The 12,749-nt window shown below is 35.3% G+C and overlaps 1 protein-coding gene across 1 annotated transcript; it reads left to right on the top strand.

Moving 5' to 3' along the window:
• Positions 1–7,937: 7,937 nt before the first annotated feature.
• On the top strand, positions 7,938–9,851 carry LOC113871611. The gene is made up of 4 exons (XM_027508706.1): positions 7,938–7,992; positions 8,617–9,107; positions 9,213–9,306; positions 9,493–9,851. Exons 1-4 carry the CDS (start codon positions 7,938–7,940, stop codon positions 9,849–9,851), a joined length of 999 nt encoding a protein of 332 aa, XP_027364507.1.
• The last annotated feature ends 2,898 nt before the right edge of the window (positions 9,852–12,749 follow it).

The following is a 12,749-nucleotide window of genomic DNA, read 5'->3' as shown; positions in this document are numbered from 1 at the left end:
TTTCTGCGTTACCCTGATATTTGATAAGAGTGTGCACTCTGAAATTCTACTGTTAGATTTTGCATGTTTTGACTAAGTTATGTAATTGGGTGTTGGTATTTGAATGTGAATGATATTATTAGCAGATTGCATGATAAGAAGTATTAGAAAATTTAAATTTCTGCAAACTGCTTGATTGAACTTTCTGCAGTATAGGATTATTCTTTGGTTCTAAAATTTTAAACTGACAATTACTCCTTTCTTGCAGAAAATTACAAAATGGTTAGGACTTCATTCAACACACCTGTAGGTCCTCCTAAGAAGAAGCAAGCTGCATCTTCTACCACTCCTAAGAAGAAGCGAGCTGCATCTTCCACAACCCCAACAAGAAGATCCAGCCGAAATCTCCAAGCTGCAGCCTCAAAGAGGGTCAGAACTGATGGTGTCTCAAGTTCCTCAGCTAGTCAGATCTCTAAACCCTCACCTTCTCCCTCACCTCAGACAAGATCATCTGCACCTACATCTGAACTTTCACCTTCTCCACCACCTCCAACAAGATCTCCTGCACCTGCACCTTCACCTACACCATCACCCCCACCAAGAACAGCTGCACCCTCAGGATCCTCACCACCTGCCACACATGATCCAAGATTCAGAAGTTTGGCTCATGAAAACTTTTTCAGAACCAACATTCTAAGAAAAATTGTTCCTGACAGAGCATTTCAAATAGCTGGGAACAATTACCCTGAATTCAAGGAGGAAATCCAGAAAAGAGGCTGGGAATTCTTCTGTGCAACAGCTGGCCTGGGTTGAAGGGAAATAACTCAGGAATTCTATGCCAATGCCATGAGGTTTAAAGGAAAAGGAATCCCTAAGTTCAGCTCCATGGTCAAGGGCATGAGAATTGACTTCTCACCAGCAAACATCAACAGGGTGCTGGAAATTAATTCTGCACAACATGCTGCACAGCTAGACTTCAAAACATTTAAGAAAAGTCCAGATATTGATTTTGTGCAAATTCTGGAAAGGATTGGGAAACTAGGCACCACATGGGAGCTCAACCAATCTAAGAAGCCAAAGCATATTGTCACCAAGAATATTCTGCCCTGTGCCAAAGTATGGAGCATGTTTATCTTAAATTCTTTCATGCCTGTCAAACATAGCTCCACACTAGCTATGAAGAGGGCTGCTCTGCTTTTTGCCATAGTCTCTGACATCTACATAGATGAGGGAGAAGTAATAAGTGAATGCATTTTGGGAATACTGAAGACAAAAAGGGATTCATTAGCCTTCCCTTCAGTAATTACATTACTTTGTGAAGACGCAGTAGTAGAGTTTGGTGATTATCAAGAGAAAATCAGAGCTGCACCATCCATTTCTGCAGCTCTGATCAAAGAGATTTATGCAACTGTTTCTGCACCTCTGCAGCCCCAATTCCTTCACAATTCAAGAAAGAGAAACCGATGATGATGAAGGACACTCTGAAGCAGCTAGCTAAAGGGTAGAATCAATTGGCTAAAAGGCAGACTGAGCTGCACAATAGCCTCAAAGCTGGAGTCATGTTAATGGAATGTATTATGTTGAATATTGGTCAGAAATTGGGAATGACCAAAGATGAAATGTATCATACTCCAGACTTGGCAGAGAATGCCCAGTGCCTTCGTTCTTCTATTTTCAAGAATATGCCAATATACAGAACCCACTTTCCTCAGCCACCATTTGAAGAGGTAGTGGAAGAAGAAGAAGAAGAAGAAGAAGAAGGTTCTGATGAGGAAAGCTCAGAGGAAGAAGATGCAGCAGAAGATTAGTTTAGGAATTTATTTTCTGTTATTAGGATTTTGTAAATTTCTGGTAGTTTTAAACTTTTTGGGTTGTAATCACTATTTGGTACAATTTGGGTTGAATTTCACATACTTGTTCTGCAATTATATTAGTTTTTAACTAATTACCTTTCTCTTGTTGCGAATTGATGGAATTCTGGTGTTTTTGTGCAGAGAATGTCACACACACAACACTCACACACATTGGATGGTGACACTTGCACAAGCTGCCATGAAAGGGGGGTTTCATTCCCTACCTCTTGTTCATGTGTTAGCTTCACATTATACTGAATTAATTTTGAAAAACACCAAAATACTAGAATAGATAATAAACTGCTGGCTGTGAATTTTGTGTGAATTTGTTTTTAAGTTGTTTTTCCCATTCTCAAAATAAGATCACACTTGTATTTTAAAAAATGAGGCAGTTGCCACTAGGTGCATATATTTCTGAAAAGTGCATTGTGTTTTCATTAATCCACATGATCACTTATAAATGCCTAGTGAGACTTGAGCTGCCTATTTATTTTCTTGTGTGATTAATCAGATTTTACTGCATTCTCTAGAACTTGCCCTTGTTCTTAATTGAATATGCATGTTACAGTTCTCACACACATGATAGAGGCCATGTTTGATATACTTAGTTAGCCGAAAATGCCTTCCCTTATGATTAATTACCCTAGTTTACCCCTTTGAGATATTCCCGTTTCTTGAGCTAACTTCATTACAAGCCTTGCTGAAAAACCAATTTTACCATTCAAATTGATCAAAGGCATTGTGAGTTTAATCAAGAATGAGTTTTAAAACTAAGTTTGGGGTAGCATCCATTTATGTTGCTTGAGGACAAGCAAATTTTTAAGTTTGGGGTAGGGGAATAGCAAGCTATCTAAGTTTAAGTTCAAAAAGTCAGAAAGAAAGAACAAAAGTGCTGCAGAAAAATGAAAAATTATGCAGCAAAACTGTGGAAAGAGTAAAACATGAGTTCAAAAACAGAATCTGAGTTGAAAAGAGCAAAATGGAGATCAAAAAGAAGAAATTCGCAGTAAACTGTTGCAGAGAAAAAGAAAAAGAAATTCAAGGAAAAGAAAAGAGTAAATGGAAGTAAGAGAAGAAAAAGGAAAATGAAAATTCTGCGGCACAAAAACAATCAGTTTGCTACATAATTGAGGGATTTAATGTGAATTGATGCTAAACCAGACTAGTTTTAAAGTCATTCACTCAAAATGCTTCTGATCTTTTGAAATTGCAACTTGTTTCTTATTTTGTTCTGTATCTACCTTAACCTAAGCCTTGTTATAAACTGTAAAAAGTCCTCTTGAAGTGTGATTGGCTGTACTAAGCAGAGGAGATGGAGAAATTGGGCAAACATATGGTAGAGTGCAGCTGAATTGGTGATTAAAGAGAGAAAACAGTACCTAAACACTGCTGAGAAATGAGGGAAACACTGTCCAATGAGAAGTGATCATGATTTTTAATGTTTCTCACATGAACTTGGCTGATATATATTCACTTAGATAGCAATTCTTGCTCCAAATTTGATGAATGCATTGTGATTGCAATGATGAGTAACTGGATGAACATCTTAAATGAAAATTATGCAGAAAACACGGAACTGTAAATTGAAAATCTTAGAAAAGCAGTTTGCTAATTGGTTTTTGAAAAGTGGAAGAATTACTCTTGGTTTAGTTTGATTTGCTTGAGGACAAGCAAAAATTCAAGTTTGGGGTAGTGATGAATCCATATTTTGACTGATATTTTAGCATAATTCTAACACATTTGATAAGAAAAATATATAAAGAAAGCAGAAAAACTCAGAAAAAGAGAAGGAATTGAAGTTTTGTTTAAATTTGTAGTTATTTTAGCAATTGTGAAATTTTTGCTTAGCAATTAAGTTTTTAATCTTGTTTTTGCAGGAATAAATTGAGCAAGGATCATATCCATGGAGGTTTGATGACAAGGAAGAGGAAAGAAGCAAGTCTGAACTCCAAAAACACAAGAATAAGAAATTGCAGACTGAGCGTGATCACTATTGTCAGTGAAAGTGATCACTTCAGAGCTCAAAGAAGAAGTGAAGCCTGGGCATTACCACTTTTATCATTAAAAGTGATAGTTCCAGAGAGGCAAAATATCAGGAAAGCTCTGCGTAACCACTATTGTCATCAAAAGTGATCGTTCCAGAGAGTCTTCAACTTGGCGAGTTGCGCGTAGTAACTTTTATCAGCAATAGTGATAACGCGCAACTACCTTGGCTCTGCGTTGTCACTTTTATCATCAAGAGTGATAGTTTCAGAGAGCTCTCAATATCAGGAAGTTGCGCGTGGCCACTATTTCTGGGAAAAGTGTTAACGCGCAACCAAAAACTCTTTGCGTAACTACTATTTCTCATAAAAGTGATGATGTGAAAATCTGGAAAATTTTATAAATACCAGAAACGATCCGGAAAAAGGGGATTCTGTTCATTTTTTCAGTTTTTTTAGTTAGCTTCTTATTAGAGGAAGTGAGAGAGAGGAGTGGGGATTCGAATCTTGGAGCTTCACGAAGAGGAATTGGAGTGGAGCAAGCTTTCATGGCGTTTTTGAGTTTCTTCTTCTCTTCTTCTCTTTCTTTTCTTTTCTCTGCTGCCATGGCTGTGTAATTCGTTCATAGTTAGGAATTGTAGATCTGAAACGAACATGTTGAATTGATTTGGATCTGAATTTCAAGCTTTGGAATAGATTGAGTGATTGATTCTGAACTTCACGTGGAAATTGAATGGAAATTTGATTAACTAAATTTAGAGGAACTCTTGACAATGGAAATTAAATTTGTTCTTCAGATCTGAACCAATCACCGAGATTATAGTTTTCTTAGGGATAAGGAACTTTGATCTTGCAATCTTCTGGTTTCTTACACTTAAAGCAATATTGAATTGAATCATATCTAAGGAATTAGAATGGTTTAATTGAATGTTAGGTTCACTGAGTTAAGGAATTAACCTCTGAATAATATAATGTGAAACTGATTGTCATTCGTTCCAATTGCTTGTTAATTCAGAACTTTATTGATTAAACATTGGAGTTTTGGTGAAGCAATTCCCTAGCTATGGTTTCTTCCTCTGTTATCACATAACTGTGTGTTCATTGTTCTGTTTTCTGCAAGTTCATTTTACTTTTAATTGTTCTAGTTTGCTGTTATTACATGTTACTACTCTCCTTACAATTTCGAAAGAGCTTAAATGGTTATTATTCTATGAAGTGGTATTTGAAACCTAAATTCCCTGTGGAGACGATATTTGGATCTTAAATTTACTCATTACTTGCTGCAATCCTAGTGCACTTGCTAGTGTAGATTGCGAACAACACCTACCAGATGAAGGAATTTGCAGGAGCTCCTTTGAACAAAGTTGATCAGCGTGATGAATGCTATTTGGACACCAAAATTCAGCCTCAAACTCCAAAGTCAAACTGGTAGTGAAGTTTCCGTCTACAAGAGTCACAATAAATACCTCAACGCAAAAACACAAAACACAAAACGCAAAACGCAAACGCAAAACGAAATAAAAACAAAAAAAGCAAAACACACTAAGGAAGATTAACACTCTAAATATGTTAAAAACGCCAGTGACTCCCGGGCAACGGCGCCAATTTGACACGAGGTCGCACACGGGTCAAAATCAACCTAATTACTATAGTACGAGGTAAGCAACCAGGGTCGTTTCTCAAAGAATCACAATGACAAATTAATCTATTTAGAGATAGTATAAGACAGGGGAGTTTGTTCATAAAGGAAACAAAAACGCATTTAATTATAATTAGAATGAAGAGTGAACAGAAATTGAATTTCCAATCCAAGAATTAAGAAGAAAAATTACTACTCTATCACTATATTTTTAAGAGAGTACATCAACAAACAATTCGGTAATTAACAATGAATCCAAATGAAACCTCAATTCGAACTCAGCATTCACATGAAAACCTTCATGCATTCAATTAGCACATAATTAATTAAAATTCAGAAAACTCTAGAACTTAATTGAATTATGCCAATTTAATTTACCAATGCCGTTAAGCATAGTTTTTAAACCCGAAAATCCAATTCATGTTCCTTAAAACTCAATTACATACATCAATCAAATAATACGTAATCAACCAGATGCATAATCATCAATCCAAACAAATAACTTCAATTCAAAAATATAATTAGCAAAAGGGAGAGAATAAGGAATAGATGAAACCCGAAATTGTTATTGAATTTATGCGAATGTGCGATCAATCAATCCTCAAGAGTGTCACGTCTCTTTTAATCCTTGAATCAGATAGGAATCTAAGCCTCCATGGATGGAGGGAAACAATTCATGAAAGGAAAAAAAAAACGAAAAACAGAGAGAAGAAAGAAGAAGAGAGGAGAGGAGCCAAAAACAACTTAAAATTCAAAATTTTTAAAATTCAAAAATTCCATTCGTCACTTTGTTCCCTTTTTTTGGGAATGAAAACGGCCTCTTGTTAGTTCGTGGCCTGAAGGATAATTGTAGCCTTGGATGTTAGCTTCAAAATGCCACTGGAATGGCCTTAATCGGATATCTGTGGACTGAGATATGGCGCAAATACTGTACCTTGCTCAGGATGCACGACTGCAGCGTTTTGACCTTTTTCCAGGCCCAGTTTCAGCTTCTTATCATAAGAATTGGTTTCTGACCTCTCATAGAAATTGTGCACCTCTCTCTTAGCTTTCCTACAAATCAAGAATAAAAATGAAAGGAGTTCTACAACTCAAGATATGGTCCAGAAACCAAAACAGTATCAGAATTTGCCAAATACTAGAAAAATTAAATAAAGTCCAAATAAAATTCAAACATCATAAAATGATCCAATTCAACCAATTAAGCACAAAAGAGGATTAATGAGTTAGGAATGAGAGGAAATACTGTTATAAAAATCCAATTGATCAATCAACTTTACTATAAATAGGACTTTTACCCCTTAGGGTAGGAACTTTTTACCATTTTAGATACTTTTCCATTTTAGGACACTTTGGCAAAGTTTAGGTCAAACCTTGGGTGACAACCAAGGTTCCATATTAGGGTCTATTTCCTACTTCTACTTACTTTTTTTTTTTTACTTTAATGTCATTGATCTTTCTTGATTCTTACTTTGTAATATTGAAACCCATCCTCATGAAGGGCTAAATTTTGTTGTTAATCCCTAGTGAAGTTCATATGAATTCTTGAAATCTTGGGTTTAATGTTAATATGAATCTCTTTTATGAATTTCTTCTTTTCCAATCTCTTGAATTAAGTTAAGAATTGAATGGAGGATGTTGCTTAATCAAACTCTAATTCATTTTTAACTAGGGTTCAAAACTTGGTTTGCTTAATTTTGAGTTTAATTCTAAGGTTGCTTAATCCTAAGGATTAGAGATTAAAGCCTATTGATTTGCTTAATTTTGTATGAAAATTTAGGGTTGATTGACGCTTATTGATTATAGTATTAAATTCTAAGAGGATTTATGATAGAATTAATATGGACAAGCTAGGGGTTAACACATTTTGTCAATTGAATCTTCAAAATTAATTTTCTAATTGAGCAATTTGAATTTGAAACCACAACCCCCCCCCCTTTTTATTTACTTTCTGAATTCATTGTTCATAATATGTTTAATATTTGGTTTATATCCAATGTTCATGGGAGACGATCTGGGTTAGCACCTTAGTATTATATTAAATTTTTTGCATATTTTGATGAGAATTAGCAGCTAATTTTTTTTGCATGACCATCAAATTGGCGCCGTTGCCAGGGAACATTGTTGTTCATTTAACATTGAACATGTTGAATACTCTGTTTTAGTGTTCTGTTTTTTGTTTTTCTGCCTAATTGTGTGTTAGTTGTTTTAAATTTTCTGCATATTAGATAAAGTAGAGTTGGTATAACTTTGTAGTTGATAGATTAATTCTGCATATTGGTATATATTTTTGCTGTTTCTGCATTTTGTGAGCATTACATTTTGCATAAATAGCTTAAGAATTTTGCATCCTTAATTTTTTGTATTTTTGCTCTATTTTTGTTGCACAATTCTGCAAAATTGGCTTCAATACAAAAGAATGTTGTTGCATCTGTATCTCCACCACTACCAACTCCAGCCATGCTTTGTGGAATATGCTTAACTATGGATCATTATACAGATAGCTATCCTACATTGCAAGAGTCTAACACTTTGGAAGGTAACCCCTAAGCTTATGTTACAAATATTTACACTAACAAATTTCCTTTCCAACAGTCGCAGCAACAAACAAATTGGAACTTGTCTTCAAATAAATATAATCTTGGTTCGAGAAACCATCCAAACTTGAGATGGAGAAATACTCCATAGCAGCACAACTAACAATATAACACCCATTACCAATCACACAATGCTGGATCAAGCAAATCATACCAATTACAACAAGCCCAACAACACCAGCCATCATCTTCCTCATAAGCCATTGCACCTCAAAAGTGTGAACCATCATTAGAAGAGCTTATGAAGCAAATGACGATGAACAACATCACCTTCCAGTATATGACAGAAGCTAGCATCAAAACTCTGGAGAATCAAATGGGACAATTGGTTTCTTCCCTGAACCAAATTTAATCTCAAGGCTCAGAAAATCTCTCTGCACAAATTGTGGTAAACCCAAGGAATGTGAGTACAATTACCTTGAGATCTGGAAGAGTGATGCAAGGACCTAAACAACCAAAGGAGAAGGAAGATACCAGCTGTACTTTAGCTGCAGTTGATGAAAATGTAGAGGAAAATACCTTAGAACCTACACTTACTTAAATCCCACATAAACCAAGTGTTGCAGAAAATGCTGAAAAAGCAATTCCTCTCCCATTTCCTCAACGAGCCATCCAGCCCAACAAGAAATTCGAAGAGACCGACAAGGAAATTATGGAAACCTTTAAGAAGGTGGAAGTTAATATACCTTTGTTAGATGCAATCAAGCAAATGCCTAGATACGCCAAATTCTTGAAAGATTTGTGTACCAATAGAAGACGTTTAAAAGGTAATGAAAGGGTAAATATGGGTAGAAATGTTTTTGCATTATTTGAGAAACAGAGGACAACAATGCCTGAAAAGTGTAAAGATCTAGGAACATTTACTATTCCATGCACTATTGGTAATAACATAATTGATAATGCTATGTTAGATTTAGAAGCATCTATTAACGTTATGCTTTTGTCCATTTTTACCTCTTTGTCTCTTGGCCCTTTGCAGTCCACAAGTGTAATTATTCAGTTGACCAATAGGAACACAACACATCCAGCTGGACTTGTTGAGGATGTGTTAGTGTGGGTGAATGACCTCATTTTTTTAACTGATTTTAACATCCTTAACATGCAAGAAGAAGAGTCAATGAATAGCGCTACACCAATCATTTTGGGAAGACCATTCTTGAAGACTGCAAGAACGAAGATCGATGTGCACACTGGAACACTCATAATGGAGTTTGGAGACAGTGTTGTCTGCTTCAACATAATGGAGTTTGGAGACAGTATGTTGTCTGACTAATTTGTCTGAGTTTTTAGAAAGGAACACTTGATTTTTCTCGTTGTACAGATACTTTTATTTGTGAATCTTGTGATAATTCCCCTTTGTGTGATGTCTGTATTGAAAAGTTTAATTGTTTGAATGATAATTCTACAACTTTTTGATGTTAATGAGACTGAAAAATCCATAGGGTTAGAATGTGATGCCATGAGTACAACAAGTACAGTTGAATCTAACCTTTATGATTTAAATGTTGTGGAGATTTTAACAAATGGAAGTGTTAAATCACTTCCCTCTATGAAACAACTTCCCACATTGGAGTTGAAGCCCCTACCTGAGCATTTGAAATATGCTTATTTGGAAGCAAAAGAGAGGCTCGCGATTGTTATTTCAACCAAGCTTGATGGCAATCAAGAGAAGAAGTTGTTAAAAGTGATCAAAAGGCATAAGAGAGCTATAGGATGGACACTTACTGAAATTCCTCGTATTAGCCCCTCCATGTACATGCATAGAATTTTATTGGAAGAAGGAGCTAAACCAGTGAGGTAACCTCAAAGAAGGATGAATCCTATCATATTAGATGTGGTGAAGATGGAATTCACCAAGCTACTTCAAGCTGGGATCATCTATCCAATCTCAAATAGCACTTGGGTCAGCTCGGTCCAAGTGGTTTCAAAGAAGTCTGGACTTACTGTGGTGAAGAATAAGAAGGATGAGTTGATATCCACCAGAGTCCAGAACATCTGAAGAGTCTTCATAGACTATAGGAAACTGAACCAAGCAACAAGGAAGGACCACTTTCCTTTACCCTTCATCGACCAAATGCTAGAAAGGTTGGCTAGCAAGTCTCATTATTGCTTTTTAGATGATTTTTTTGGTTATTTTCAAATTTGTAGTGTAACACCCCAAATTTTTCCTCATTTTATAAATGATTTTGGATTATGTTAACCTTATTTAATTAGAAGTAAGTAGTACATAGAAATTTGAAAACTAGAATTTTTCTTAATAAAATTTACCGAAACAAGTCCGATTGATAAATAATCGAGTAATATAAAAAAGAAATAAAAACCTAAAAAAAATTATTTAACATTTTAGACTATCTAAAATATTTTTATATGAATTATAAGAAATTTAGAAAGATCCAAAAATGGAAAATAAATAAAATTGTAAAATTTGACCAAAATGACCACAATACCGCTAGAAACACCTAGAATGGAGGCCTATTTTGGACAAGCAAATGAAGGAGATAAATTATGAAATTTTTATGATAGATGGCCCATGTGTAGAGCTTATGGACGTGCAAGTATGAAACCGAAAGATCAAGTACATAAATTACCCAAAAATCGCCCAAAAGAGGCCCAAAAATCAAGTGTACATGAAAGAAAGTGGGTTAGGAATAGTAAAGAGTCATGTGACCTATTAGAGCCATGTGAAACTAATCACAATTAAGAGATAAGGTCATTTATGCCTTAATCCCAACTGGATGAGCATATTCCATAAGAGCCATTGAAATCAAGCCAAAACAACAAAGTGAGCATTTTTAGAAGATAAGGCTAATGATGAATGATTTGTGGACTAATCCTCATCCAATGGATCTAATTAGACCATAACCATGGCTATTGAATTTAAACTAAATAGGTTTCAAAAAGTAATTGGAATGGTTGAAATGGAACTAGGAAGGTTAAAATCTAACTAGAAGTACAAAACTATCATGAAAGGACAATTTTGGACATTTACAAATGTGCATATGGGTAGGCTTATCGAATAAGCCAAAAAGGAACCAAAATTGAAAACCAAGACTTGTGAGAGAGAGGGTGGAACTGTGAGATGCACGAGGGTAGGCCAACATTAAGAGATTTTCTATATAAAGCCATGCAAGAAGTAAAAAAAGACCCTTCACACCAATTCTCATGCAACCCAAGAGCTCTTTACTTCTTCATCTCAATTCTCGCTATACACATCCAAGTTCATCTCAAATACTTTACATGAACTCCACAAGTTAGATCACCCAATACCTCACCATAAGGATCTTGAATCAAACCTTTAACCCGACCAAAAACACCAAGATACCCCACATAATCCACCAAGATACCCTATATAATACACCAAGCCCCCAACTTCCTTGGCACTTGATGAAGTAGGAGGCCAAGGAAGGAGATACTCACTTCCAAGAGGTGAAATAAAGTAAAAAGGGAAGAGGAGGAGGATCACCCAAAGATCAAGGCAAGATCAACCCAAAAGTACCAAGTAAAGGGGGAGGGTACTTTTCATAATCAAGGGGAATACCTTGTTTAAATGGTTTTGAGTCAGGGGCCTTAACCCTTTTGGTTGTGATTGAAATTGTGTGTTGATGAATCCATGATTAAAATTTTGATTGAAATAAGTAAATGCATAAAAATCACTAAGAACCACAAAGTGCATTGTATTTGATGATGACTTTGCTTGTTATGTGGTTAATTGTACGAAAATCTTCTTTTGGATTAAAATTATTTTGGAAATCAAAATGAATTTCTAAAGTATTTTTAAATATTTATGAAAGAAACTTCTAAAAGGAGATGGATTAAGAATGGAAAGTGACCATGATGAAGACCCTTGGACTTATGGACATATTTGGATCTATGGACTACATGGACAAATGATGAGAACAAACTTTGAAAGAATAAATTTGAAAGATTGAACCTAAAAATATAAAAATACCATGGACTTGGACCACAAATACCTTGGAAATGCAAGAAACTTTAACACATGTGTGGTAGGACCACGAAAATAACTGGGACCATATTTAGACATGAATTAATGACCTTGCACACATGGAAGACATACTGGACAATTTGAGACTTACCAAATTAGGGACAAGGACCTTTTTGCGATTAATATAAAATATAAAAATTAAAGTGTAAATAATGTAAAATATGAGAAAATCTTTGAAAGTATTTTTTAAGTATTTTATTTAGAAAGATAGTTAAATTTAGATTATTTCCCCAGTGGGTTTACTTTATTTGGATTTATTTGGATTTAAGATGTCTATGGCAAGGCATGTCATCTGCCAGTAGAGATTGAATATAAGGCTAATTGGGTTGTGAGGACTTGCAATCTGCATTATGACTCAGCTAGAGAGCAGAAAAAGTTGCAATTATAAGAATTAGAGGAACTATGTTTAGAGGCCTATGAGAATTCAAGGATTTATAAGGAAAGAACCAAGAAATACCATGACAAATTGATAGTTAGGAAGGAATTTTGTGTTGGTCAAAAGGTTCTCTTTTTTAATTCTCACCTCAAATTCATGCCTAGGAAGCTTTGTTCAAGGTGGATCAATCCATTCACAGTTACAAAAGTATTGCCTAATGGTGTAGTGGAAATCAAGAGTGATTCTACTAGCAAAAGCTTCATGGTGAATGGCCATAGCTTGAAGTGCTTTCTACAAAATTTAGTCCCCCTGGAGGAAGT

This window comes from Abrus precatorius, unplaced genomic scaffold (assembly GCF_003935025.1).
Source record: "Abrus precatorius isolate BTA unplaced genomic scaffold, Abrus_2018 Scaffold7, whole genome shotgun sequence".
NCBI lineage: Eukaryota > Viridiplantae > Streptophyta > Magnoliopsida > Fabales > Fabaceae > Abrus > Abrus precatorius.
This window is presented reverse-complemented; position numbering and strand designations above follow the sequence as displayed.

Excerpts from the sequence above, each read along its gene's own strand:
- LOC113871611 (XM_027508706.1), top strand. The coding sequence starts at position 7,938 with ATGGATCATTATACAGATAGCTATCCTACATTGCAAGAGTCTAACACT. Across the intron at positions 9,108-9,212 it reads TTGAGGATGTGTTAGTGTGG|ACTGCAAGAACGAAGATCGA; the intron begins GTGAATGACCTC and ends CCATTCTTGAAG. Across the intron at positions 9,307-9,492 it reads CATAATGGAGTTTGGAGACA|GGTTAGAATGTGATGCCATG; the intron begins GTATGTTGTCTG and ends AAAAATCCATAG.